The following is a 24532-nucleotide window of genomic DNA, read 5'->3' as shown; positions in this document are numbered from 1 at the left end:
AGGCTCCTGTGGTACTTGCTGTGCTTATCGTTGAGTACGAACCACTCAGCTTCAGCCGGTATGAAGAGCGAAGATGACTTTGAATGTGCCCTTATATTGCAGAGAAGAACAAGAGGATATGAGAATGAAGCGAGCCAGAAGTGACATTGTGATGATCTTGCTTGTTATGTGTATGATTGCGTTTGTGCACGTCTAGGGCTCTCAGCGCCCTGCGGTCTTTTTAGAGGCGGTAGCCGCTGCACCTGGCACGATGCGCTCCGTCTTCTCAGGAGACATTTCGGCCACCTGGCTCATGGTACTGTTTGCCCTCGAATGGTTGTTGCTTCCCCTTTTGCTGCCTCCTTCCAAAGGCATTTGGTTTCCCAGCCGGGAGTTTGTTTTCTTGGTGGGCAGGACCATGGTCTTTGTCTCTGCTGTACCTGCCGCCTTTGAGGACACCTGAATGACGTCCTCGCGTGCGTAGAAAAGCAGATAGGCGACTCCATCATGGCGCTTGTTAATCGGACTTGGCGTCGGACCTGCCTCGCCCGACGTCTTCAGCGCCGGCGCGCCTACCGATGTCCAAAACGTGTCGTCAATGTGGAGCCATTCGGACTGATCCTGCCGGAGCACATCGACAGTGTAGTGCCCGCCAGATGCAAAGCGCCCATGGTGATAGACGATGCCAAAGAGCCTGTACTTTTTCTTCCCTTCTACTCGCCTTGTCGGGCTGAGCACTTTGTCGTTGATGTCAAGCGTCGGCCCATAGCTGACCTCTTTGGAGCTCTTTTGGACGCCGCCAACTTCATCATAGACGAATCGCTTGAGATGGAGGATCAAGACAGGAGGAAGTGTCTCGATAAAGACTTGCTTCGTGGCATCGACAGGCCCATTTCGCGCTGGAGAAAAAACGCCGGGGATTGTTTCAGGGGCACAGAGGTTCTCCAACGCCTCATCGATACTTGTGACGTTTGCTGGCTGAATATCGAGCTGAAGCGGTTGGTAGGGCTCCAGCGTAACGCTGTCCTTGACACCGGGCGTCTTGAGCACGCTTCGAAGCTTTCCACCAAATATGCGAGTGATGGGCGACTCGCTCGCAGTGGTGGTTCTCGTGAAGCTTGTCTTTCCCTTTTGTCCCACCTCCAGCCAGCCTTCCTCCGAGGGACTGAGAGGCCGCCTTACCTCCCGCTCTTCGCTTTCCTCTTCCTCTCCGCCCTCCTCTGTGCCTTGCTGGGACGGTGCTGAAGATGTTGTGGCTGTCGTCGCTGAGCCATTAACCATGCCAGCAGAGCCCGATCGTGCATGCCACTTCTTCATGGCAACCATGAGCTCTTCGTGCAGCGTGTCGAGTATGAATCCAAGAAACTCTTCCGCGTCTTCCTGGTGCCCTCTTCGCATGAGGTCGAAGCGCTTATTGAGCCGCATAGCTTCGTACACGAACTCGGGAACAAACGGCTCGGACGTCGCTTGCACCTCGCGGATCAAGTCGACGTACGATGATGCGGCTGCCGGATCGTCATCTCGAGGAGCTGAGGGGATCCTGTGGAATTCCTTGAGAAAGTGAATGCTGTTCATGTCCTTGATCAGCATGACGTTGCTACACAGCGAAAGGCTGGACGACTCACATCGCTTCCATGAGAGGGGTGCTGTTGTTGAAATCGTGAGGAACATTCTCGCTCACGGTCTGAAAAAGATTGTAGAACGGGGCGCAGTACACGAGGACTTGGAGGATTGCATTGGCGAAACAAAAGTTGCCTTTGTTGATCATGCCTCGTGGGTAGGTGAGGGGAGCAACGAATTGCTTATCAGCATCCTCCATCAGCGTGTCCATCTTGGACAGCTTGGGGGCGAGGGAATGGCCGTTGGCTTTGCCATTGAGTCCCTGTAGTTTCGAGCTCGAGGCTGGAATAGCGCGTTGGCTGGGAGACTGACTTGGCAAGCTCGACATGCTGTCTGCCAGTTGCACGCTTCCCGAAGCTGGGCTGACGTTTGAGGAGGCCGGGGCGGGTGCTCGATAGCTGAGAGCGCCACCGTCTCCCTTTGTGGCCAATGTAACCCATGATCGGGGTTTGTTCCAGGCATTCGTGGAGGGCCGAGGCGATGCAGGATTTGATTCGACCTCGATAGCAGAGGCAGTTGGCGTTGTTCCAGCAAAAGGACCAGGACTGGCATTCGATGTGGACGTCGGCGAAGTCAAGGTTCCTGTCATATCTGAGACCACCGATGTTGACAGCGAAGGCGCTCGACTGGTCGACCCTACTAGCGACATGGAAGAGCCATCGCCTGGTGGTGGTGGTGGCGGCGTCGGCGGCGGCGGGTGGTTACCTTTTCGAAAGAACTTTTGTTCAAAGATGATCTTGGGACAAGGATTGCTCCGGTCCGAGAGCGTGACCTCGGTGGCCAGTGATGGTTGTGGCGCTCTCGGTGCGACCGAGAGGTTGAGCTTCCTAGTATTCTCCACCAGTCTGGGTTCATATCTTGCTTCGCTTCTATCTACGTTCGAGCCTGGTCTTGTACCTCCGTCTGCTCTTCTTGATGACCGCTCTGTCGATCTCGGCGATTTCTCGAGCTGTCGTGGCGATCTTCGAGGGGGTATAGGGACGAAAAAGACACCAGACGTCGCTTCTGATGGCTCGACGAGGGAGTACGAGGACGCCTGCCGGTAGATGAGGGTGTCGCCTGCGGTCGCAGGAATGAAGATAGCCGAAGAGACCATGGGCGACCGCGATGTAGAGGCCTCACCAGCTGAATCGGCCATGATGGGTCCCTTATAGAGACTACTTCGGCCTATGGCGGTGTGAAGACGGTCGGACCAAGCTAGGAATAGCGATGAGAGGCCGCTTCGATCCGTAGTCACTCCTTCTTCCACGCCTCTTATACTCCCTTCGACCTGGCTTGGAATCCAGTCCCGCCCCTGGTGCTACTTGCGGCGTAATGGAAGGGTGAAAGGAAGAAGGAGGGGGGGAGTAGGAGAACTCGAGGAGATATACGAGCAAAGCACAGGCACGGACGCTTTTCGATCGTTCAAGAAGCCTAGGAAAGTGACTGCGACTCGAGACCAGACGGCGCCTCGCGAAAAAATTCGAGCGGTGCGCGTCCACGTGAGCTGGGCGGCCGACCATCAGTGTCCTCCGACAGAATCAGCTTCCTTCTTCTTATAACCATCGCGATCTTTCCCCTCTTCCCAACGGCGCATTCGAAGACAGACGGACGGCTTGGACGAAAACAGGGACGCAGAAAGAATGACAGTGCTGCCTCGGTAGTCTAGACCGGCGTTGCTCGCAGTAATGATGGCCACTAGGAGGGCCGAGGAAGGGGAGGTTGGAAATGACTCGGCCAGTGCGCCGTCCACGTCGAACGAACGACAGCAAGAAGAAACACAGGCGGCGAGCGCGTCCTCAGCGCTTGAACTCGAGACAGCGACCCCTGACTCGAAGGATGCGATTCAGGTCTTAGTTGCTTCGCTTGCACTAGACGATAATAGTGATGCGAAAGCGAACAATGACGATGGCGACGACGAGAAGAGAAGGTCATCGGACAATATGGCTGACGACAAGGACACAGAGTGCACAAACGTTCCTGCGCCTAGCCCGTCGCTATTGAAACCGTGCATGGAGCCTGCGCTGATAGACGCTCTTCGCAACCCACGGGACCGCATCTTTATTTCCAAGCATGCAAAGGATTTTGAAGAAAGGATCAAAGACACCAGGTGAGGATCTTCGTGCGACTGGGACACCTGGTCTGGCAGGAATCTGACCGGTATTGCCTTGTCGACAGCTGTCAGCAATGGGAGCTCCCTCTCATGAACACCTATCAGAGGCTTTTGGTAGGTACATTCGTATGCTAGTCGAGAGATTAAAAGATGCTAACAGTGGTACCGACAGGTACATAAGGTGGCCGACCATTTCAACTTACAGCACAATCTTGAGCCCACCACGAAGGCAATCATCCTCAACAAGCAGGAATCAACAGCAATGTGAGTCACATTCAAGTACCACCCCCCTGAGACCCCTTTTGACCATTTCGCCTTCCAGCCCGGAAAAAAGCCTCATTGAACTGGTCGAGTGCGAGCGACTGTCGGAGCCTTCTTTCACGCTCGCTACTCCGCCGTCGGGCATGTCTGGGCTACCCGCTGGGACCGCAAGCGCCGGCATCAAGATCATGAAGCGAGATGTCTCGAGATCTCAGTCACCCAGAGTGTCTGCGGGCGAGGATGCAAAGGACCGCAGGATGTTGACAATGGCGGAGAAAGAGACCAAGTATCGTGAGGCAAGGCAGAGGATCTTTGGCGAAGACGAGACGGCTGAGGCCGGAAGCAGCAAAAAGTCATCTGCCTCAGCGACTCCCTCGCAAATAAGCGACGTACAAGGAGTCGAGCGACAATTGAGCGAGCGAAGCCAGAATCTTTCCTCTTCATCTCCCCCTTCTCCCTCATTTGTCAGGTCGACTGCCAAGCCTTACCCGGCTGTCAGAACATCGGCAACGCCGCCTTTGCACGATCCGTACCAATCTTCTCAATTTCAGGCCTACAATTCCCACGCATCTGCCAGCAACCAGTACCCGTACGGCTACCCAGCCATGGGCCAGCCTTGGGCTCAATACCCTCCAGCCAACTATGCCAACTTTGCCAGTTCGGGACAAAATCGGCCTTTCTACCACTTTCAGCAACAGACAGGTCCGGGCCCCTACGCGTGGTCGGGACCTCAGGGCGAAAGCGCTGGCATCGTTCCTCAGGCTCAAGCAAGCCCAAGTGCCAGCAGCCGCTCGACAAGCATCAGTACAGATGCAGGAAGCGTGACTGGAGGCGAGGGAAGCGGGAGCGAGACTAGAAGCGCCAAGAGATCCGGCCCGCCCACGCCGTTTTCCTATGGTGGCAGTGGTGCACCTTTGCCTGCGTCTCAACTGCCGAATCAGCAATGGTACCCTTACTCTTACCAAGCTGGTCCCGAAAGCATGCCCCCGGGGAACTACGTCTATCCAGCCTGGGCTGCCGCTGGCCAGCCACCACAGCCGCAAGCAGGTTATGGTAGCAGCCACCCCACACTACATCACCGACACTCGACGGGTGCTTCCGGTCGTGAGCATCGTGTCAGTGCGTCGGATCCCCAAAATAGGGCCAATGCGCGGCCCACACAGCAGCTGGTGCGACCGCCTTTTCTTGGTCAAAGCCCGGGCGTGTCTCCTTCGGTGTCACCGACCGCCCAACTCAATTTCCGGCCTCCTTCGCCCACGAATTCTATCAATTTGCAAGGCAGCGGCAGCAGTGGCAGCGGCAGTACCGGTGGCCTCGGGAGGGGCCGGAGAGGTGATCGCGCATTATACGATCCCAATGCTCCGCCAGGAAGCGCCAGCCCAATGTCACCGGCATCTAATGGGCAAGGAGAGAAACAGCCGGTGGGCAAGAGCGCTTCAGCGGGTGCGCTGCTGGGCAACGGCAGTACGTCTGCCAAGGCCTCAAATAGAGTCCTTTCACATCCCTCACTACCGCGGCGGCCTGACTGGGCCGTCGACCCTTGACATTGTACTCTCACCTCTCTCCCTTTTCGGTCTCGTCTCCAACCTCATCTCAATAGTGTATGTGTCAGATCTGCTCCAATCTCACGTGGCTTGTGCGCTAGGTGCGCGACGAATCGCCCTGATATTTCAAGGTCGAGTTACCCCCTCCCGCACTACCCCTTTCGAGCCATGACCCCTCACACGACCGCCAGACCCAGCAATAGCGCTGGGAATACGACGACGACGACGACGACGACGACGAAGCCGAAGACAGCGAAGACGACAGTTGCAGCGGCGAGCCAGCCGACAGTCGCTGCCGAAGCTGACAACACCGACGCTGAGTCGGTACACTCTCGCCACGCGTTGCAGGTCTTCAAAAGCAACAAGGCAGCAAACGGCTCGCAGTCGTCCATCGCCATGCCTCGTGAAGGCGAGGGAGATGTTGAGGAGTCGCTCGACGAAGAAGCACGGGAGGCGAGGGCCTCGGCAAAAGCAGCAGAGGACGCCTCCTTTCGCAGTTTCAGAAATCGGACGCTTTTGCGAGCTGGTCTCAACTTTGGCGCGCTGTTTGTCGTCTGCGCTCTCCTTCTCTTTCTCACCCTTTGGTTTGTTCTGCCGCCCATCGATGAGTGTGTATCAGCAGACGAAATATCGTGTCTTCCATACCTTGTGCTAACGAGGGGACTTTGCCTGCAGCGAGGACCGTTCCAAGCTCAAGATTCCGCGCTCGTTTGAGCAGCTCAAGGCTCTCAACGCTGTCCTTCAAGGGTACAAGGACGAGTATTTTGCAAGAGTTATGTTCTGCTGGATCGTCATATACATGTTGTGCGTACAACTTGCATCGTCTCACTTTCTACGAGCTCATCATCCCACACCCACTCTTTCCAAACAGCCTCCAAGCCTTCTCCGTACCAGGATCTATGTACATGAGGTGAGCTCCACAGACGAGGATGCTTACCGATCCACCAGTTTTCCTGACTCCTTCTGTCTAGCATCATCGCTGGAGCAATGTGGGGTGTCCCTCTGGCATTGCCCATCGTTTGCGCCTCGGTGGCCACGGGCGCGACGATTTGTTATCTCATCAGCCAACAGCTTGGTGCCGTACTCGTCGCCATGCCGAAATGGAAGGCACGAGTGGACGCCTGGGGCGAGGTGCTCGCACGGCACAACGACAACATGCTCAGCTACATGATTGTGATTCGGTGCGTTGCGTTTCTCTTCGTCTTGTACTTTCCAGGTGCCATTCTGACCCTTGCATCAACTTGCTAGGATGATGCCGCTGCCCCCTCACAATGTTGTCAACATCCTCGCACCGCACCTGGGCATCGGCATTGGCCTCTTTTGGGTCTCTACCTTCTTTGGAATATTTGCCGTCTCGGTCATCCACGTCACCATTGGCGAGAAGCTGGACCAGATGACGTCGGCAGACGACTTCCACCTCGTTTCTGTCCGCAACTTCCTCCTGCTCGCCGGCGTCTGCCTGGCTGTCATGATCCCAGTCTTTGTCAAGCGTTACTCGGCTGTGGCGAGCGAGGGACTCGAAGAGGCAGAGGGATCGGGCGCTGTCAGATTACCTGGACCAGAGGGCGAATGGGCTAGGACGAGGGGGAGAAGAAGCGGAGAAGAGGGCGACGATGCTTTCGATGATGACGACGAAGAGCATGAGGACGAACTTCCGAGGGTCAATCTGCGCGGCGCATCGCGTGCAGGAGGATACAGGGTTGACGAGGAAGACGAAGACGGGCAAGACGAAGAGGGACGTCGTGCTGCGTATGTTGCGAGAGCCTGGCGCGGTGTGGAAATGGATGCCGACGCCGATGTCTACGACAACGATGACGACGACGACAACGCACACTCGCCTTCATCGCCCCACCTCTCTGGATTTGAGGATCGGAGAGAAGAGCGGCTTTCTGGACGGCGGGGTGGGAAAGCGCATCGGGTGCTTGGCATTCGAGGCAACGGCGCCAATCTCCAACCACAAAGTGAGCAGGGCTACCTTGGCCGCCTCACTGGTTGGGTCGGGGGAGCCTTTGGCAGTGGGCAACGAAGCTAGATGAATGCGCAAGCTTGTTTGTACAGCTCCTTCTACGGACCAGTGGTTGAACCGTGTATGTCCTCATCCCCATCCTCCTCACACCCCGCTCGTCTTCGCATTCTTTGAGGCAATACATTCCCGTAGCATAGACGTAAATGAAGACCCTGCGAGAAAAAAACAAGGCATGACCAAAGCGCGCTTGTCGTCACTTTTTGCTCCACTTTTGACAGGACTGCGTCTTTACATTCGCCACACCAAGAACACAAGCAACCATGTCGCCCGTTGCAGTTGACACAGAAAAAGACCGAACGGCTCCTGCCGCCACTGAGGCCCAGGTCCAGGCTCAGGCTCAGGCTCAGGCTTCCACGCCCGTTCCCGATGGCAGACCAGCCGACGTCTCTGCACTGCCGAACGAAGCGCTTGACTTTGCTTCGCGCGTGAGTATCGTCCGCCGCACCCGGCTTTCCCTCTCCTCTTCTTCTGCTCATCTCCCCGCGATTGGCTTTGTTCCCTTGCAGATGTTCGACCTTGCCCGACAGGGCTCCCCGGACCTCCTCCACTACCTCTCGGCAGGCCTGCCTCCGAATCTGACCAACAACGGCGGCAACACTCTCCTGATGCTTGCGGCCTACCACGGCCACGCTTCGCTCGTGCGCAGCATGCTCGAACTCGACTACTCTGGCCCGCCGCCTGGAAATGGCGCCGGTGCGGACGGTGCGACGACGGCCAGGCGGCACTCGTACGCGTCTGGGCCCGATCCGAACCAGCTCAACGGAAAGGGCCAGTCGCCCCTAGCTGGTGCCGTGTTCAAGGGCTACGACGAGGTCGCCCGGGTGCTCGTCGAGCACGGCGCGGACCCGTTGGGCGGCACGCCCAATGCCGACGACACGGCCAAGATGTTCAACAAGTGGGAGGGTGAGGATGGATACAAGTCCCTATTCGAGGGTGCACGGGGTAGGGGACGGGGCGTCGTTGAGGCTTCTGAAGCAGTACCTGACAGGGAAGAAGCAGCGAGGGTGCCAGGCCAAGGCCCTGCTTGAGCTCGAAGGCTGTACACATCGTAAGAAGAGTTCACATTCAATTCAAAGGACCATAGGAGCCGAAAAGAGAGAGGTTAAGATATGAGAGAGAGCGAGAGAAAAGGATATTGAGAGTATCTGGTGGTGGTGTGCTGTGATCTTCAGTGCATACATAGCTTTCGCTTGGGTTGGAGATGGAAAGAAAAGGAGAACAAGCGAAGAGTAAGATCATTCTGTCATCGGCGTCGGCGTTCGAGTCTTCGTCCATCGTGTTATATTGCCGGCTTTCCGATTGCGCTTACACCTCAAGGGGCGAGTGTGTTCGCACGTCGGCATCGGCGAGGTGCTCGTGGTTTTCATAGTAGCGTGGTTGTTGTTGTTGGTCATCATTACTGCGCGAATCGTACACCGAAGAAGAAGACGTTGGCGTGGGCTGCTGCTCTCGTGAAGGGCTCTCGCCGCTCTGGCCTTGATGCAAAGGGATCCTTGCTCTCTGAGCGAAACCTCTCGAGGTGGCATTGGGCCCTGCCGGCTGTCGGAGAACATGCTGACTTGTAGCAGCAGAAAGACTTCCGTTGTTGCTGTTCAAGCCGCTTGGCGAAGGGCTTGAGTCGCCGTAGGTGATGCCATTGCCGTTGAGAGCCGAGGACGGAAGCGATGGGACAGGTGGGACGTCAAATGGGCTCGAAAAGAGGCTCTGCAACCCTGCCGCTCCTCCGATCCCGCCAGCCTGAGGTCGTCTGCCCATCGTCGCGCTGTACCCTTCCCGCAGGTTCCCGTTGCTCTTTCGAGTCATACCTGCATTCCCACCGGGTGCAAGCAAGCCATTATTATACCCTGTCTGACTACCCTGGTTTGCACCACTGCCGAAGACAAAGGCGCTTGCCAGGCTCCCGTCACCCTCACGGTCCCGGGGGCGCTTCATATCGGGGGCGCTCTTCTTGGACCGCAAGCCGCTACGACCCGTGGTGAGGCTGCTTCCAGGCGCCAAAAGACCGTTTTGCACGCTCCCACCCGTCATGTCGCCCCGATTGGATCGTCCGATGGTGGATGCCTGGCTGCGCAGAGTCTTGTGCTGGTTTTGCACCTCGTTCTTGGTCACAATGACATATCGCTCATCGCCTTCTCCCATGCTGTAGTGGTACAGGCCGAGCTTCTGAGCAACCAAGTGGACCGTCCTTCTCTCCATCGGCGAGAGCGACTTGGAGAACGAAAGCTCGTCTCGCATCCGGTCATCCTTAAACAGGAGCACCCGCGAGTAGATTTCCAGAGTTGCAGGGTCGTTGAGATCAAGCTCTGCAAGCAAACTTCATGAGCACATTGATCTTTTGCTAGGTGTCCTACGGCGCACTTACCTTCTTTCTTTGAAGAAGCGCCAGCAGCTGAGCGGTCCGAAGTGGTGCCCAGGTCAACGCCATTCTGCTGATCGACAACGCGAAGGGTGTCAGCCGTCAAAGGTGCATGTGAAGCCGCCGGCGGGTCAATGTTCGACGTCGAAAAGATCGAAGGGTCATTTCCGTAGCTTTGCATCATCAATGGATCGTGCTGTTGGCCAGGCATAGGCGGCTGGCCGTAATCGCTTCCGTCGAGCTGATGCCTGCGCACTCGCTCTCGCTCCTTTTCCATCTGCATGCTCTGCATGCGCTTGATCGCCTTTTCTTTTTCGATGCGCTCCTTCTCCCCAGCCTGGAGCACCTTCTTGTACTCGACCCGAAGCTTACGGCCACTGACGTCGAAGCCATTGAGGGCAGCTACAACGGCATCGGCCTCCTCGCCCGAGCGGAAGTTTGCAAATGCCAGCCCGCGAAAGACGCCTTGATCGAAGTGATAGTTGAAAGCATAGGGCATTGGGATCTGCAAATCCTCCTGTGTGAAGAAAAACAGACCATCAGCTTCGGTGAAAAGAGGTGGTTCCTGTCATGATGCTCACAATGATCTGGAGAAGCTGCTCTCGCTTGATACTGAAGGGAATGTTCTTGACGACAATGGCCGTGGGAATAATGTCGTCATCGAGAATACCAGTAGCTGCACCCTGACCCTGGTTCAAGAAGCCGGAACCAGCCTGACTGTTGGATCCTAGAAAGGCAGGCGTCGTTGTTGGGGAGGTGGCCGAAAACGTATCAGAAACGGCGCCCCACTGCGAGGGGAGACCGCCTCGGATGCCGCTCGATTTGCTCCTCAAACCGGGCCCGGTGCCACCAAAAGCTGAGCCGCCGGCAGAGCCTGTGGAGCCGCCAAAGGCATGGCCGAAACTGCCAAAGGCGCCATTCGAGGCCAGACCCGCTGCTGAGCTGCCTGGCCCGATGCTGGCAGCTTGATGACCGAATTGGTGATGGGAAGCCGGACCGCCTTCGCCCGGTGACGATGCGTTTCCAGAGCTAAAGAAGCGCTCGAAGCGAGCTGAAGCGCTCTCGCCACCGCTTCCATGATTGTTGCTCGAGACTGAATGCATACTGCCATAGCCCGGAGGTGCGTGAACCGACTGGGGAGGCTGAGATGGCGAGGGCAATCCCGAGCCGCCAGACGAAAAGGAGCCTTGTCTCTGTGCCTGAGAGTGCGCTTGCTGCTGAGGAGGCTGCAATGACATTCCGTCGAGCGAGCGTTGCAAGTCGTCGGCCATGACTACGTGTGTGAAATTCGCTGAGTGTTGTATGCGTCGTGAAAAGAGAGGTAGTGCCTGTCGATTTACAGCTTCCTTAGGAGTTGCGTCCAGTACTGCAGGCAGTCGTCAAGAGCGATCGCAATACGATAGTCCAAAAGTGACGAGGTGATCCCAAGAGAGAGAAAAGAAGAGAAGAAGAGAGGAGGATAGTCGAGATCCAAAGAGAGACAGAGAGACAGAGAAAGGTGAAAATACAACCTTGACACGTCAACAGAGACGGGTGCCAGGACCGAGGCCGTAGTCGTCGTCGTAACAAATGCGAATCGCGGCGTGCAAAGGGGTCGTATCGAGGGACAGAGAAGGGAGAGCAATCCAAAGATTTGCAGCAGAAGTCGGTCTTCTGATGATGACAGTAGTGAATGGATGTTGTCGAGTCCTTTCGCGCAAGGAACGATCAGGGGGACAGAAAGCAGCTATTTTTCCTGACCGAGCTCGCGTGGGCCGGGATAGGCTTTTTTTCGCTTTAGTGTCTCTCATTCGACAGCCTCATCCCAAGTCAGGGCAATAACGTTATTTTACACATGAATACAGAGTCAGGAGAACGGCAACAGTCAAGCTTCGTCGGTCTTGCCGGTGATATCTGTGTGGTGTGGGAAAGACAACAGCGGTGAGCACACAAAGACCGGGCAGCTTCAGGCATCGGGAGTGGCCTCACAATCAGGACTCTCTGCGGCACGGTACTCCGTCATGAGCTCCGCTACCGTTTCTCGGGCCTCGTCGCTGTGTGCAACTAGGAGTCAGCCGGCGTGAGAAGCTCGAATATACAAGAACGGACTCACAATTGGCTCAGGTCGTCTCCAATGACCGCTTCCTTCCGGTACATGTCCAGGAATGCATTCCTTCTCCGGAGCTTGTCGTACTGGTCCACCGTCCTCTTGAAGATGCCGGCAATGCCGGTGTGGTTGGCCAGCATCAATCCACTGACCCTGTGCGAGGCCGGCGTATACGGACTCCGTTTTGTGAGGGCAACCTGGATGCTGGCGGGCCCCCAGGGAATAAAGGAGGCCAAATGCCGCTCGCGAATGCGAAGCAAAGACTTGTGCACGTCTCGGGGATCGATCGAATCGCCTTGGATAATGTTAAGGATCGAGACGTAGCACGCCGACTTGGTGGCGCCCTGCGTCGAAACCATACGATTCTTAGGCTGCAGCAGCCTCCTCATGACGTCCAGCACCGACGTCTTGGTAGTGGCCTTGCCTCGATCGATGGTGTCGGAGGTAAAGGGCGTGTACGAGGTCATGAGGAAATGAGCTCGTGGTGTCGGGATGAGTGACGCAATCATCCCTGTCAAGTCGTTGTTCATGTATCCCGGGTAGCGGAGCGTCGTCGTCGAGGCGCCCATGACGGTGCTCACCAATTGGTTCGTTTGGCTGTGTGAAACGGTCAATGACGGTGCACTTGTCAGACACTTAGCTGTCACTCACTCGTAGCTTGGATTCTGAATGTGAAGTCGGTCGCTTGCAATTCTCGCGAGAGCAGCATTGTCGAGGACCACGACACTGTCGGCGTTATCGACAAGTCTTTTAATAGCAAGGACCGAGTTGTATGGCTGAACAACGACGTCGGAAGTCTCCTCGGTGTTTGGAAAGACACTGTAGGTCTGAATGAGCTTCTTTGGATAGGCGTCGGAGAGCCTCTCGAGCAGGAACGAGCCCAAGCCCGATCCAGTCCCGCCGGCAATCGAGTGCATGAGCATGAAGCCCTGCATCTGTGAGTCAGCTCGCTACCCGTCGCTTCCAATTGCTTCGCAAACACACCTCGAGGCTGTCACTTCCATCGGCTTCGCGTTCGACCATCTCAATGAGCTCATCGGCAATCTGCTCGCCTGCGCCGTAGCCCTGGGCCCAATTGTTGCCCGCACCACCTCCATTCTTGGACTTGTAGACATTCTCCGGGTTGTACAGGTTCTTGTATGGCCCGCTCATAATGTTGTTGATCACTCGCGGCTCCAGATCGACAAGGATGGCTCTCGGAACATAGTGCTCGTCGTCGGCCTGGTAAAAAAATACGTCCTTGCGATCGTTGGCTAGCCCCTCACTCGCGTAGTCCTCCAGCGTGCCATCCTTTGCGATACCATGATCTCTGCAGAGATGCTCCCAGAAGTGCGAGCCGACCTGGTTACCGCACTGACCCGCCTGAAGCGTGATAAGCTCGCGAGGCATCTCTTGACCGGCCCTGTCGTCGACGAGCTCTAAGAGACGAGGAGGAGGAGGAGGAGGAGGAGGAGGATGTGTTGGTTCCCTACACGTCTCGAGAGGGGGGAGCGCGTCTGAAATTAGGGCTGACTGGCTTATGTAAGGTTTTCCTCACGTGCCGACAAATTTCTGCCGTCCTTGATTCTGAAGAGGACAGGCCGCAAAAAAAATGGGAAATTCTTCCTTCTCTTCTCAATCTGGCCGAGTGACGAGAGCAGCATAGCGACGCTGCTAACAGAGGACTGAGTCACAGAAATCAACAGCATCCCAAGAGGAGAAGGAGAAGAAGACTCATCTGCACAAATGGCATTCGGTGAGTCCGGCTTACGTGATGGGGTCTAACGGAAGCTGACAAGACCAAATCGTGTCGTTAGGTGACCGAGGAGGACGAGGTGGCTTTGGCGGCGGTGGTCGTGGCGGTGGCCGGGGCGGATTTGGTGGCGACCGCGGTGGACGCGGCGGTGGTCGAGGAGGCGGCCGCGGTGGCTTTGGCGGCGGCTTTGGTGGCGATCGCGGTGGACGCGGCGGTGGTCGAGGAGGCGGCAGGGGTGCGCCTGGTGGCCGAGGTGGGCCTCGAGGAGGTGGCCGTGGCGCTCCGGGCGGCCGTGGCGGTCGTGGCGGCGCACGAGGTGGAAGAGGTGGTGCCAGGGGTGGTGCCAAGGGCGGTTCCAACGTCATTGTCAAGCCTCACCGTCACCCGGGCATCTTCATCGCCGAGGGCAAGGAGCACCTCCTCGTCACCAAGAACCTCGTGCCCGGAGAGGCCGTCTACGCCGAGAAGCGCATCAGTGTGGAGACACCCAGTGAGGATGAGTCTGGACTGAGCACCAAGACCGAGTACAGGGTCTGGAACCCCTTCAGGTCCAAGCTGGCTGCCGGTGTACTCGGTGGTCTGGACCACATCCACATCGAGCCGGGCAAGAAGGTTCTCTACCTCGGTGCCGCCAGCGGAACCAGTGTGAGCCACGTCGCCGATGTTGTTGGCCCCACGGGAACCGTCTACGCCGTCGAGTTCAGCCACCGCAGTGGCCGAGATCTTATCAACATGGCCAAGAAGCGGACAAATGTCATCCGTAGGTGTTCCTATTGATCATACGGGAAGTCGTTCACGGGCTGACGCGGACTTTTCTTCTCACTTTCACAGCCATCATCGAGGATGCTCGTCACCCTCAAAAGTACCGCATGCTCATCGGCATGGTCGACACCATCTTTGCCGATGTGGCCCAGCCGGACCAGGCGCGTATCGTCGCGCTCAACGCCTCGCACTTCCTCAAGGACGGCGGTGCTGCGCTCATCAGTATCAAGGCAAGCTGCATTGACTCGACTGCCGTTCCGGAAGCCGTCTTTGCGGGAGAGGTCAAGAAGATGCAAGAGGCCAACCTGAGGCCAAAGGAGCAGCTCTCGCTTGAGCCATACGAGAGGGATCACTGCATCGTCACCTCCGTCTACCAGCGCCACAAGTAGTGTGGCATCGCCCGCCTCTTGCTCGTCTCTCCTTGTACATCAGCTCTATCCCTTCCCCCTTTCTCTTCTATTCTTCTCTTTAACGGTCTGTCTCTACTTTTTCTCTCATCTGGCTACCTATCATTGATACGATTCTTGCAAAATGGCGTGACTAGTGCTCCGAGATTTGTCCGTGCTGCTACAATTTTGATCGTGCAGCATCGTCGCCTTCGAGGAGCTTCATCCCAACGACTTTCTCGAGCTCTTGGAGCGCGGGGAGGGACGATTTGGGAGAGACACCTTCTCCAGTCAAGAAGATTGAGCAATTGGGGAGAGCACACACGTTGGAGGGGGGGGCACAATGGCACTCACGGATCGTCTTTATACCGAGCTTCTGCGCCGCTTTGAGATTGCTGGTTTGCCAGAAGATCGAACAAGAAGGAAAGACAGCGTCAGAGCTGTTGAGGAGGAGAAAGGGGTCGGCAGACTCACATTCCGATGTCGTCGAGAAACACCGTCTCCTCTGGCTTGACGCCGAGCAGGTCCAAGGCATACTTGTAGAAGCCCTCTTCGGGCTTGCGCATGCCAACCTTTGCACTCTCAATGTAGTGGTGGAAGAGGCCCTTGATCTGGCGGGTGCCCTGACCGATGCCGAGGTGGTCGAGCTCCTCCTCGAGCGAAGGCACGCGCCCTCCCCTTGCACTGCCGCTGCCGGATGGCGGCTGGGTGGGCGGGGAGAAGTTGTTGGTCAGTGCGGCCACTTTGAAGTTACCAGAGGCTGCATGCAACACCCCATACGTCAGTCAAAAGCGAAAGGAAGGGAAGGGCGAGCAACAAAACCGGGGGCCCTTACCGCGAAGCTTCTCAATTGCTGCGACCATCTTCGCGTCCGCTTTCGTCGATTGCTTCATCATCAGGCCAAAAAGCTGGAATAAACCATTCAGCGAAAGAATCTGCAGATCGGACCGCACAGCAACAGGAGGAACTCACCTCTCGACCATCGACTGTGAGCGATGTTGGGAGTTTTGGCACCTCTGCGCGATGCCGGTTTGGGTTAGCAATTCGATCTCTTTTCTTGTCAGCATCCGACTCCTCAGCTCACCAGTGCCTCTTGCCTTGCAGAATTCGGTGAACCATCGATTCATGAGGTCGACTTGGCTGAGTTCCTTGCCAAACGCCTCATAGAAAGTGTACATGTCGATCTCGGATCGTTCCAGTCTCTGCGGTTTGCAATGGTTCGTCCGTCAGCTTCCAGGCCAGGGGCGCTATGAGGCGTGAGACAGATCAGGGCAACTCACCTGGAACGCGCCTGACTTCCCAGTCTGTGTGATGGCGACATTGAGATAGTTGAAGGGCAGGCCACGCTCTTTCTCGTACCTGCGCGACAATCGCCTCTGCGTAAGACGCTGCGAAAAGGAACACCATACTGGCACACTCACTCGTTGATGCCTACGAGCGGGGAACCAACGACAACGCCCCCAATGTCAAAGATGCACGCCTTGGGAATCGAGTCACCGCCCCCAGCCATCTTGTCGCCAGTGCCGTCAACGACTCAACCGGTAGTTGAGAAAAGGAGGATTTGCGGGAGTTCCCCCAGAGTTGGCTTGTGCGCCTGCGTCCTATTTATCCGGCCCAATTGTGGCCGAGAGCCGATATTGTGCGCGCGCGACAGCCCACCCTCTCAAAAGGTCGACGAAGGAGCGGAGCACCAAAGCCGGAATTTCGGCCCGTACGTGCGATGAGTCTGGATTTGATCAGAGGAGGCAGCAATGATGGCTGAATAGCTACCGAGAGTTGGTGTTTGAGTGAGATTCATGTTTGCACTTTTGGTTGCATAGATCACCGGTCACCAAACGGTCAGGGAATTCGGTATATTTTGTCACGTAAATCAGAGACTTGATGAAGACTGTGAACAGGGGCTGCATGCAAGACGGCACGGAAAAGTGCGCCAAAACATGAGTGAAGCGCCAATAAGGATTCAATGCAGGTTCGATGTGCTGCAAGCGCTTTGCCGACCGTCACGGAGTGAACCGATTCTAAGTTATACCGTGCAATAATCGCGAGATTGAAGGAGACGCTGAAGCCTCAACTCTAGTCGCAGCAGCCGGTATCCTCAAGCGCTCTTTAAAGGGTGACCAAGGTCTACATTTCCGTCACTAAGCTTGCGCTTTGGCTTTCTTAAAAAAAAAAAATCCCCGCCTAGACACCGTCTCGCAGACACAGCAGCAGCGGCAACGTACAAAGATCAGTGGATGAGTGTTGACCTAATCCCGAGCATTTATCAACTGTTAATGATGTTGCAAATGGACAACTTTGAGCACAAGTGAGGCAAAGAGAAGGAAAGTAAAGCCAGTAGATTAACAAGACAAACGGTCAACCCTAAGGACAGGATGGGGCAGGACGGTCGACGAAGCGTCGTACGTTTACGACTCGCAAGGATAAGACCTCCTAAACGTATACCGTCTCTTCCTGTGTTTGTGCAATCAGGTCTCTCGTTCGCCATCTCTTCCTTCATTTCCACACATTGACCCAAATTAGACTACAGTCGTCGAGAGGAGCAGAGCTCGCTTGAAGTAAGCTTTAGGGGGCCTAGGAGTCATCAACATGGCCTTCTCCATCGCCACGTCTACATTCGCGTTGGTCTGTTGAGGGAAAGTGACAACGTTGTTCCCTATTAAGCCCGGATCATGAACCTCGTCTCGCTTCACTCACGTTAATGAACGCGGCAGATCTCTTCGCCAGGATCGCTTGGTGACGGTGCAGTGTGTGCAGCGACTTTGCTTGACATTGCACGGAGAGTTCCGTTAGGAACAGGGACATGGCGAGAGTCAGGATGAGGAAGCGCATCGCAGACGGGTGACGCAGGTCCAGCTTGCGCGGTGTAGATTTGGTCTCAGCGCTCCCGAATTTAGAAGTCACGATCAAGTTTGGGCTCGACGACCAGCGTGAGCGAAAGCGACAGGGAGAGGTGTGGGGAGCGAGAAAAAGAAGAGGCTCAGACAGGAAGGACTATTTTTTCTTCTTTTTGCGCATTGAGGCAGGGTATCGTCCCTTCAGGGGGCGCACACGGAGAAATTTGGCCGCCCCCGGGGCGCAGCATGTCAAATTTACAGCTCGAGCGCGACGACGGCGTAAATGTCATCAGGAACCATGTCATCAGCTCCCTGCTCAGAATGGGTCCCGCCTGTGTCTGCTTGCATCATCTTTGCGATGGCGTGCCTTGCCTTCCTGAGCCTTTTTTGTGCCCGGACGTCCTCATCGAGATGCGCAAAAACCTCCTCGTCACCCTCCTGAAAAGTCTTTGCAAAGTCGTACTCGTTCCTTCTCCGCTTCGTTTGCCCTTCACCGCTGGCTCCTCGCCTCCGTGTCCAGCCTCGCTGAAGAGCCTCCTCTTCGTCGCTGTCGAGACCCCCTTCCTCTTCCTCGTCGTCGTCTTCCTCCTCTTCCTCCTCGTCTTCTTCTTCTTTCCCCCTCTCAGCTCCACCGTCGTTTCCAAGAACGGCTTGCTGACGCAATCGCGAACTCTTCGAGGGCGTATGCGGAGCTGCGTTGACTCGCTGCTGCGAAGCCCCGAGCGTCGCACGGCTGCCGCTGGGCGAAAGCGGGTCCCTCGACGGGGCAACGGCCCCGGCTCGGCCGATGCGTCCAGAAGGAGTCTTGGGCGGATTGGGCGACGGAGTGGGAGAGGAGCCCGGCGCAGGCCGACGACCAAAGGCGGCACCAGACATAACGTCGCGTGCCCGCTTTGCTAGTGCCTCTGGCGTGCGACTCTGGGGCGACAGGGCCAGCGAGGTCGCTGCAGCTACCGCTCCATCTTTGCCTCGCCGTCTTGGAGTGCTCGGGGCCGAAGAGACCGGCGAAGAGGTCGACGAGGCCGCTCGCACGCTCTTGATGCCCGCGGCGAGCTGTTGGGCAGAGGCTTCGAATTGGCTTGGTGTCAGGCCTGACTTCTTCTGATACGTGGCCATTGACGCGCTCTGCGGCTCGAGACTATTCAGGCGCACAGAGAGATAGAGAGAGAGAGAAGGAGAGAGGTGGAGTGAGTAAGTACTTGGCGATGATCATGCAGCCCAAGTATTGAGCACTCATGACCCACCTCTTGATAGCCAGCCAGGCGCAAACCGCGACTAGACCAGGCCCAACACGCGAAACGGCCTTTTGGTTCCCTCGCGTTGCCCACACATCGACGGCAGCGAGGTAAGATTCCGTGCGAGAGACGACGGCATCCCGATCGCCGACGACCTCGCCTCCGCTCCCCTGTTGGAGCGAGGACGAGAGCAGGGTGCGTACCTGAGCTCTGCGAGATGTCATCGCGCCGCCTCTTCCTCGCCCTTGGCCTGGCACTGAGGTAAAATTGAAAAAGAAGCTACGGGGCCGATGAGATGACAAGTGGAGGCGAACCTGGCGCTGACAAGAGCTTGCACATTCTTTTTCTTTCCTCATTTCTTCTCATGCTCGCTTCGATCATGAACTCAAGATAGAACAATTCTCGGTATAACGGCCGTCATACAGGAAGAGAAGATGACGAGAGAGGAGGCCGATAGGGTTTCATCGTGGCAGGCTGAGCTGGAGGCGCGTTTTGCACCAAGCATCGATCCAGCCCTTATCGCGGCGCTCGTCTCGGAGCGTGGTCAGACGCTCGAAGGAGCGACCGCGGTTCTCGAGACGCTCTCGGCTGATCAAGGGGAAGAAGCTTTCCGAGCTGTACAGCATTTCGACGCTTCGGGGCAGGCTTTCGAGGGCCATGCGGACGAAGCCGGGGCAGACGCGGACCTGGAATCGGCTCAAGTCCAACGGGCGCTACAGGAATGGTCCTTGATCGACAAAGACCAGCAGCCCCTTGCCGACAGCCTTCGCTTGACTGACGACGAAGAGACAGAAGAAGCGAATGAAGAAGTGAAGACAAAGGAGGAAAGAGAAGCGGAAAGATTGGGAAAAGCGGCGGCGAACGACCTGATCAATCCCATCGAGGTTGCCGCTGGTCATGGCGACGTCGGTCCCCCTGGCAGCGAAGTAAATGGAAATGGACTCGACCTTCTGACTCACGCTTTCCCCGCAAGAACGCCAGTGTTTCTAGAAGAAACACTCAATGAGTGCAATGGCGACGTGACACAGGCCCTCGATCATCTTATGGTCCTGGAGATGGTCGAAAATGGCGAGGCAAGCGCAGAGTTCGATTGGCCTGTCGCCGAAAGCCAAGAGTATCTTGGCGACGTGAAAAAAGGCATCGACTATGAGAAGCTTTCGGAGGGAGTGGGTGGCAGAAAGAAGATGTCGAAAAGCGAGCGGAAAAGGTTGCGACAGCGACAGGCTGAAGGCGCATACAGCGCTGGTCCTCAAAAGATCAGTCTGGGTGATGTCCGACACGGGGCTCCTATTCGCTCTTTTCACCCTGTCCGTCGGGTTGCCACAGGAACAAAGAAGTCCTCAGGCGTAACAGGTGTCCAGGAGGACGATGCAGCGATGGCGGCAAGGTTGGAAAAGGAGGAGCGCGAGGAGGCTGGTATCGCAGATGATGAAGACCCGGCGGTCAAGGACAATGACTGGCTCTTCTCCTCTTCGATTCTTGATCAAATCGCTACTTTGCTCGACTTACCCTCGCACAAAATCCGATCAACCTACCACTCCACGAGCTTTAATCTGCGTGCGACGACTCTGCGTCTCGTCGTGGGACAAGCTCAACGATATCCAACTCTGGCCTTGCTCGATGACCACATCGGGGAGCCTCCCGGGACAGCTCAATCGATGGTCGACAGTCTCTGTGCTATTTCGCCGGCGCACAGGACTGTCGAAGATGTTCATCAGGCTTTCAAAGCTACTGCAGCACGGCCAGACGCCACGTTGGATCTCCTTGAGCTCCTCGACGTGGTGCAAGAGGCTTCGCATGGCACTCAGACTGATTTTCTCGATCCCCTGGCCCGAAACTCATCAAAGGGCGACGCGGTCGTCGTCGATGTGGCTACAAAAACTCAGACCGCAGGCCCTGCTGAAGGGACCTTTGTCTGGACGGGCGAAGACGATCGGGTCAATGGCCGGCCAGCATACTCTGGTGTGGCCAAGCGAAGAATACCTCAGACCCAAGCTCAAGACAGCCAGAGTAGCGACGGAAGAGCCTCCAATCGGACTGCGCTCCAAGCGCTGCGAGCTGGGGCTGCATCTACCTCGTATCCCGCCACTCATGCGTCTTCGCACGCCATTCCTTCTTCCTCTGACGAGCAAATCGGAAGTCTCCTCTTCACAGCGCCTTCGTCGAACCAAGTCGTATCGTCTGCTCAGAAGCGGGCCCAGGAGTGCAAGGCCATCTCAGAAGACTACCGTGCGAGACGCGAAGAGTGCCTTCGGAAGGCATCTTCGGCTTATCGCAATCGAACGAGCCTGCCTTCTGCGTCCGTGTCAAGGTCCGGCGTGGGCAGGGGCGCCTCGGCAGCGTGGTACTACGCCGATGAGGCCCGACGCCTGGATGCCAAAGCTAGGGCTTGGAGTCTGAGGGCCGCTCAAGCCCTGGTCCAGGATCGTGTGCACACGAGTCGGGGGGATGGAAGCTCTCGTGGCGGGGGCGATCGCATTGACCTACACGGTCTGACGGTGCATGAAGCGCTGACCATCACGAGAGACGCCCTTGCGGCCTGGTGGGCAAAGAGCGGCAGCGGCAACAAGATGCCGCTCACGATTGTCACGGGCGTCGGGCGCCACTCGAGGGGAAATGTGGCGGTCATTCGGCCAGCGGTGCTCGGGATGCTGAAGCGGGACGGATGGAGGGTAGACGAAAATGCCGGACAAGGTCTCATTACGGTTCGAGGTCTTGCATGATTCTCCTGTCCCTCTTCCTTGTTTCTAGATCTTGTCAGCATGATGTCGCTCGTGCCACAATCAATTGCATCTCATCTCCGCATGCGCGGTCAGTTGCAGCAATCTTTGACTCTCGAATGTCCCCTTTTATCTTTCGCTCTGCTGCCCTCCTCATCTCGCCTGTGTTGAATCCTCACCAACAGGATGGACTGCTCATAAGTGCCCCATTCTTACCATGCAAAAGCAAAAGCAAACGGAACAATTTTTGAACCAAGATTCGCGAAAGACGCTTTTCCCTGGTGACTACAATTCCCTGCAGATGAAACGAGATAAGATCGACAGCTACTGTCCTTCTGCAACTCTAGAGCGGTTTCTACCTCGCGGCTCCTCCTCTTCCATCTGAACCTTCTCATGTTCCCCTGCTCTTCTTCTACCCCTCTCTTCTTCGTCTTTATCCCCCTCTCCCTGCTTGTCTGTCTTGTCCTTGACCTCCTCGCTAGTCGATTCTATTATATTTTTGTCCCTTACTACCTGGTCCTCTTTCTCCTCTCTCCCGATTTCTGCCACTTGCCCGATTTCTGCCTCTCTCTTGTCTGTCCCTTCCTTTGCATCGCCTTCTTCTTCTTCAGCAGCAGCAGCATCTGCAGCATCTTGCTTCTTCTCGCTTTCTTCACCGGCATCGTCCTGTTTGTCTTTGCCTTCGGGATCTTCCTCGGCCACATTTGCGTCCTTTTCGATCATGGCCTGGTCCAGCCTCATATGCCTCGCTCTGACGTTCGAAACGACATCGCCCTTTCCGCGCGGCAATGCTGGAAGCTTGAGCCTCTTACGAGCGACCATGACGCTGTGAAGGACTTTCGTCGTCAGCGAATGATGTCGATCAACTCCGAGCAAAGCATACTCACGGAACAGGACTTTTCTGGACGCAGTAGTGTGAAAAGCTTCCGAGCAGGACGCCCTTGAGGCTGCCCAGGCCCCTCGATCCAACAACACACATCGTAGGCTCGAAGAAGTCAATCATGTCGATGAACATATGGCGCGAGTTGCGGGCGTGCAGAGCTTGACAGGACACCTTTACACCTAGCCTTGTTCGTTGGAGCACAGCTGTGGCTCGTCGCGCCAGAACGACGCACATTGATTGACGCTACGGGTTTTTTTGGTCAGAGCAGGCGGCAGAAAGGAGACAAATAGAACTCACAATCATCTGATGTTCTCGCCGGGCTGCCCTGTCTTCGTGATGAGGGTCTGTGCTGTCAACTGTAGAAGTGTTGTATCAGTTGATCTATCGGCCTCAGTTGTTGGCGAAATGGTACACTCACGCTTTGTATCCGTCTCCATGACTGATACAACAAGCATCTCATCGCCGTCGCGGAGTACAGTTCCGATTGTCCACTCGATGGCATAAGAACTCTCTTCACTGCCATCGCTGGCCACAATGTACCTCTTGGGGCGCTTGCTCTCCTTTGCCCAACGCTCGTACTCTCCGTGAACAAGCGTGATGGTGCATCGGTTCCTTTCGAAGATGGGTCTCGATGCGCTGAGCTTCTGCGAAGGCGATACTGACTGTTTCTCGTCCTGGTGAGCCCACTTCCACTGTTCATATGTGCTCTTGTTGTTGCTCGCTTCGGGCGACATCTCCGATGACGTGGCAGATGGTGGCCTGTTGATCTTGCCAGGCTTGTCCTCCTCTTTCTGAAGAACGTTCAGTCCATCACCTTCGAACTCATCGAGGGAGTGACCGTATTGCTCGCCAATGACGACGTTGGGCGCCCGCAAGCCTTCGTCCCCTTCGTCATGCCCAGTCGGACCAGCACCACCCCATGCGGCGTCGTAGTCATCGGGACCGTAGTAGACTTCGGGGCCTTTTGACGAATGGTTATCGTCCTTCTGCCATGCATCGTGCAGTCCAATGCACCCGGCATTAAAGAGCGTGTTGTCGAGTGTTTCGTCGTCAAAATAAATGAGGTCATCTTCATCTTCTTCTTCCGTCTCATCTCCTTCCCTTCCTCCTTTCTCGTCTTCTGCATCCTCATGCGTATGTCTTTCCTGATTTCTTGCCCTGATATCTGCCGCCGTTGCGCCACTTTGATCCCGGATCTCATTGATGCTGGCGAGGTCTTCATCATCGCTATCCCCACCGCCGAATGCATTGTTCCTTGGGGTGATGCCGCTTCTGATGCTTTCTCCGTCGCTCTCTCCGTCCGTCATAGCTCCATCTCCACCTTGCTCGCGCCCTCGCTCGCGTTCTACGTCGATGCTGTCCCTTGTGTTGAGCCTGCTACTGCTTTCGCCCGACAGTGAGGCCTTTCTGCCACTCCGTTTCTCGCCATGGTGGTAGCGAAACGGCGACAAGCTTCTTCCGGCCGCTCGCTTGAAAAGGTCTCGCTTCCTCCTCCGCTCCTTCTTCTGCAAAGAGGCATGCTCGTCATTTGCTTCGCCTTCTCCAACCACGCTACCATCTTCGAGGCTCTTCTTTCCCTCGTAATCGTAGTCACCGCTTGGGACCTTTGAGTGATGTATTCCCTGCCGATGCTCCTTTCCATCCTCTGTCAAATGTCCGATGCTAAAAGGATTGTGAGCAGCAATGGACGATATGGCGGGTCCCAATATCGCATGCGAGATTGCGGAATCATGCGAGGCTTTGTTCTTGTGATGATGCCATCTGGAACCGAAAGGCGAGGACGAGAGCGAAGAAGACGAGGTGGCCGAGGGCACCAGGCTGGTGTTGGAGGCTGATTTCGAGATGGGCAGGCTTGGGGTCTTATCGGACGAGCGGCTGCTCTTGCTGTCCATTGTTGCCGTATCAGGATCGTTGGAAGGCATTGTTCGACCGAACGTGTGGTCGCACACAGCTAGGATAGCTTGACAAGCTGTGCCTGGCCTTGGCATCTCCACCCCTCACGACCAGGACCGA

The 24532-nt window shown here is 56.3% G+C and overlaps 12 protein-coding genes across 12 annotated transcripts; 5 read left to right on the top strand and 7 right to left on the bottom strand.

Annotated features, from left to right (window-relative positions):
* Nucleotides 1–73: 73 nt before the first annotated feature.
* FA10DRAFT_247562 (cysteine proteinase) lies at nucleotides 74–3011 on the bottom strand. Its single transcript, XM_025519457.1, has 2 exons — nucleotides 1605–3011; nucleotides 74–1546 (listed from the first exon to the last, which is right to left on the bottom strand). The coding sequence occupies exons 1-2, from the start codon at nucleotides 2735–2737 to the stop codon at nucleotides 202–204; spliced, it is 2478 nt and encodes an 825-aa protein (XP_025380559.1). The 5' UTR covers nucleotides 2738–3011; the 3' UTR covers nucleotides 74–201.
* Nucleotides 3012–3266: 255 nt separating this feature from the next.
* FA10DRAFT_283011 (hypothetical protein) lies at nucleotides 3267–5496 on the top strand (the record flags this gene model as incomplete). The annotated part of the gene is made up of 4 exons (XM_025523810.1): nucleotides 3267–3688; nucleotides 3757–3805; nucleotides 3864–3955; nucleotides 4014–5496. 4 exons carry the CDS (start codon nucleotides 3267–3269, stop codon nucleotides 5494–5496), a joined length of 2046 nt encoding a protein of 681 aa, XP_025380558.1.
* A 168-nt stretch (nucleotides 5497–5664) lies between these two features.
* FA10DRAFT_283010 (hypothetical protein) lies at nucleotides 5665–7528 on the top strand (the record flags this gene model as incomplete). Its single annotated transcript, XM_025523809.1, has 5 exons — nucleotides 5665–6104; nucleotides 6172–6300; nucleotides 6368–6406; nucleotides 6468–6677; nucleotides 6745–7528. The coding sequence occupies 5 exons, from the start codon at nucleotides 5665–5667 to the stop codon at nucleotides 7526–7528; spliced, it is 1602 nt and encodes a 533-aa protein (XP_025380557.1).
* Nucleotides 7529–7777: 249 nt separating this feature from the next.
* FA10DRAFT_264017 (hypothetical protein) lies at nucleotides 7778–8662 on the top strand. The gene is made up of 2 exons (XM_025520474.1): nucleotides 7778–7947; nucleotides 8029–8662. Exons 1-2 carry the CDS (start codon nucleotides 7783–7785, stop codon nucleotides 8548–8550), a joined length of 687 nt encoding a protein of 228 aa, XP_025380556.1. The 5' UTR covers nucleotides 7778–7782; the 3' UTR covers nucleotides 8551–8662.
* Nucleotides 8564–11565, bottom strand: FA10DRAFT_277191 (hypothetical protein). The gene is made up of 3 exons (XM_025523362.1): nucleotides 10460–11565; nucleotides 9885–10395; nucleotides 8564–9825 (listed from the first exon to the last, which is right to left on the bottom strand). Exons 1-3 carry the CDS (start codon nucleotides 11147–11149, stop codon nucleotides 8828–8830), a joined length of 2199 nt encoding a protein of 732 aa, XP_025380555.1. The 5' UTR covers nucleotides 11150–11565; the 3' UTR covers nucleotides 8564–8827.
* Nucleotides 11566–11647: 82 nt separating this feature from the next.
* Nucleotides 11648–13395, bottom strand: FA10DRAFT_264015 (tubulin-domain-containing protein). Its single transcript, XM_025520473.1, has 5 exons — nucleotides 12949–13395; nucleotides 12616–12893; nucleotides 11971–12561; nucleotides 11847–11911; nucleotides 11648–11771 (listed from the first exon to the last, which is right to left on the bottom strand). Exons 1-5 carry the CDS (start codon nucleotides 13351–13353, stop codon nucleotides 11743–11745), a joined length of 1368 nt encoding a protein of 455 aa, XP_025380554.1. The 5' UTR covers nucleotides 13354–13395; the 3' UTR covers nucleotides 11648–11742.
* A 202-nt stretch (nucleotides 13396–13597) lies between these two features.
* Nucleotides 13598–14990, top strand: FA10DRAFT_264014 (Fibrillarin). Its single transcript, XM_025520472.1, has 3 exons — nucleotides 13598–13699; nucleotides 13761–14459; nucleotides 14531–14990. The coding sequence occupies exons 1-3, from the start codon at nucleotides 13690–13692 to the stop codon at nucleotides 14848–14850; spliced, it is 1029 nt and encodes a 342-aa protein (XP_025380553.1). The 5' UTR covers nucleotides 13598–13689; the 3' UTR covers nucleotides 14851–14990.
* FA10DRAFT_264013 (epoxide hydrolase N-termina) lies at nucleotides 14904–16624 on the bottom strand. Its single transcript, XM_025520471.1, has 8 exons — nucleotides 16269–16624; nucleotides 16128–16206; nucleotides 15932–16049; nucleotides 15820–15863; nucleotides 15683–15755; nucleotides 15322–15607; nucleotides 15202–15242; nucleotides 14904–15129 (listed from the first exon to the last, which is right to left on the bottom strand). Exons 1-8 carry the CDS (start codon nucleotides 16355–16357, stop codon nucleotides 15029–15031), a joined length of 831 nt encoding a protein of 276 aa, XP_025380552.1. The 5' UTR covers nucleotides 16358–16624; the 3' UTR covers nucleotides 14904–15028.
* Nucleotides 16625–17298: 674 nt separating this feature from the next.
* Nucleotides 17299–17852, bottom strand: FA10DRAFT_19505 (hypothetical protein). Its single transcript, XM_025518397.1, has 2 exons — nucleotides 17542–17852; nucleotides 17299–17471 (listed from the first exon to the last, which is right to left on the bottom strand). Exons 1-2 carry the CDS (start codon nucleotides 17674–17676, stop codon nucleotides 17364–17366), a joined length of 243 nt encoding a protein of 80 aa, XP_025380551.1. The 5' UTR covers nucleotides 17677–17852; the 3' UTR covers nucleotides 17299–17363.
* An 84-nt stretch (nucleotides 17853–17936) lies between these two features.
* Nucleotides 17937–19140, bottom strand: FA10DRAFT_283004 (hypothetical protein; the record flags this gene model as incomplete). Its single annotated transcript, XM_025523808.1, has 2 exons — nucleotides 17937–18819; nucleotides 18926–19140. 2 exons carry the CDS (start codon nucleotides 19138–19140, stop codon nucleotides 17937–17939), a joined length of 1098 nt encoding a protein of 365 aa, XP_025380550.1.
* Nucleotides 19141–19292: 152 nt separating this feature from the next.
* Nucleotides 19293–21741, top strand: FA10DRAFT_264011 (hypothetical protein). Its single transcript, XM_025520470.1, has one exon. The coding sequence runs from the start codon at nucleotides 19351–19353 to the stop codon at nucleotides 21637–21639; it is 2289 nt and encodes a 762-aa protein (XP_025380549.1). The 5' UTR covers nucleotides 19293–19350; the 3' UTR covers nucleotides 21640–21741.
* Nucleotides 21742–21912: 171 nt separating this feature from the next.
* Nucleotides 21913–24491, bottom strand: FA10DRAFT_298751 (hypothetical protein). Its single transcript, XM_025524643.1, has 4 exons — nucleotides 22938–24491; nucleotides 22817–22875; nucleotides 22524–22762; nucleotides 21913–22462 (listed from the first exon to the last, which is right to left on the bottom strand). Exons 1-4 carry the CDS (start codon nucleotides 24439–24441, stop codon nucleotides 21961–21963), a joined length of 2304 nt encoding a protein of 767 aa, XP_025380548.1. The 5' UTR covers nucleotides 24442–24491; the 3' UTR covers nucleotides 21913–21960.
* Nucleotides 24492–24532: the final 41 nt, after the last annotated feature.

Source organism: Acaromyces ingoldii (assembly GCF_003144295.1).
Source record: "Acaromyces ingoldii strain MCA 4198 unplaced genomic scaffold FA10scaffold_1, whole genome shotgun sequence".
Lineage (NCBI taxonomy): Eukaryota > Fungi > Basidiomycota > Exobasidiomycetes > Exobasidiales > Cryptobasidiaceae > Acaromyces > Acaromyces ingoldii.
The sequence above is the reverse complement of the archived record's forward strand: the minus strand, read 5'-3'. Positions and strand labels throughout refer to the sequence as shown.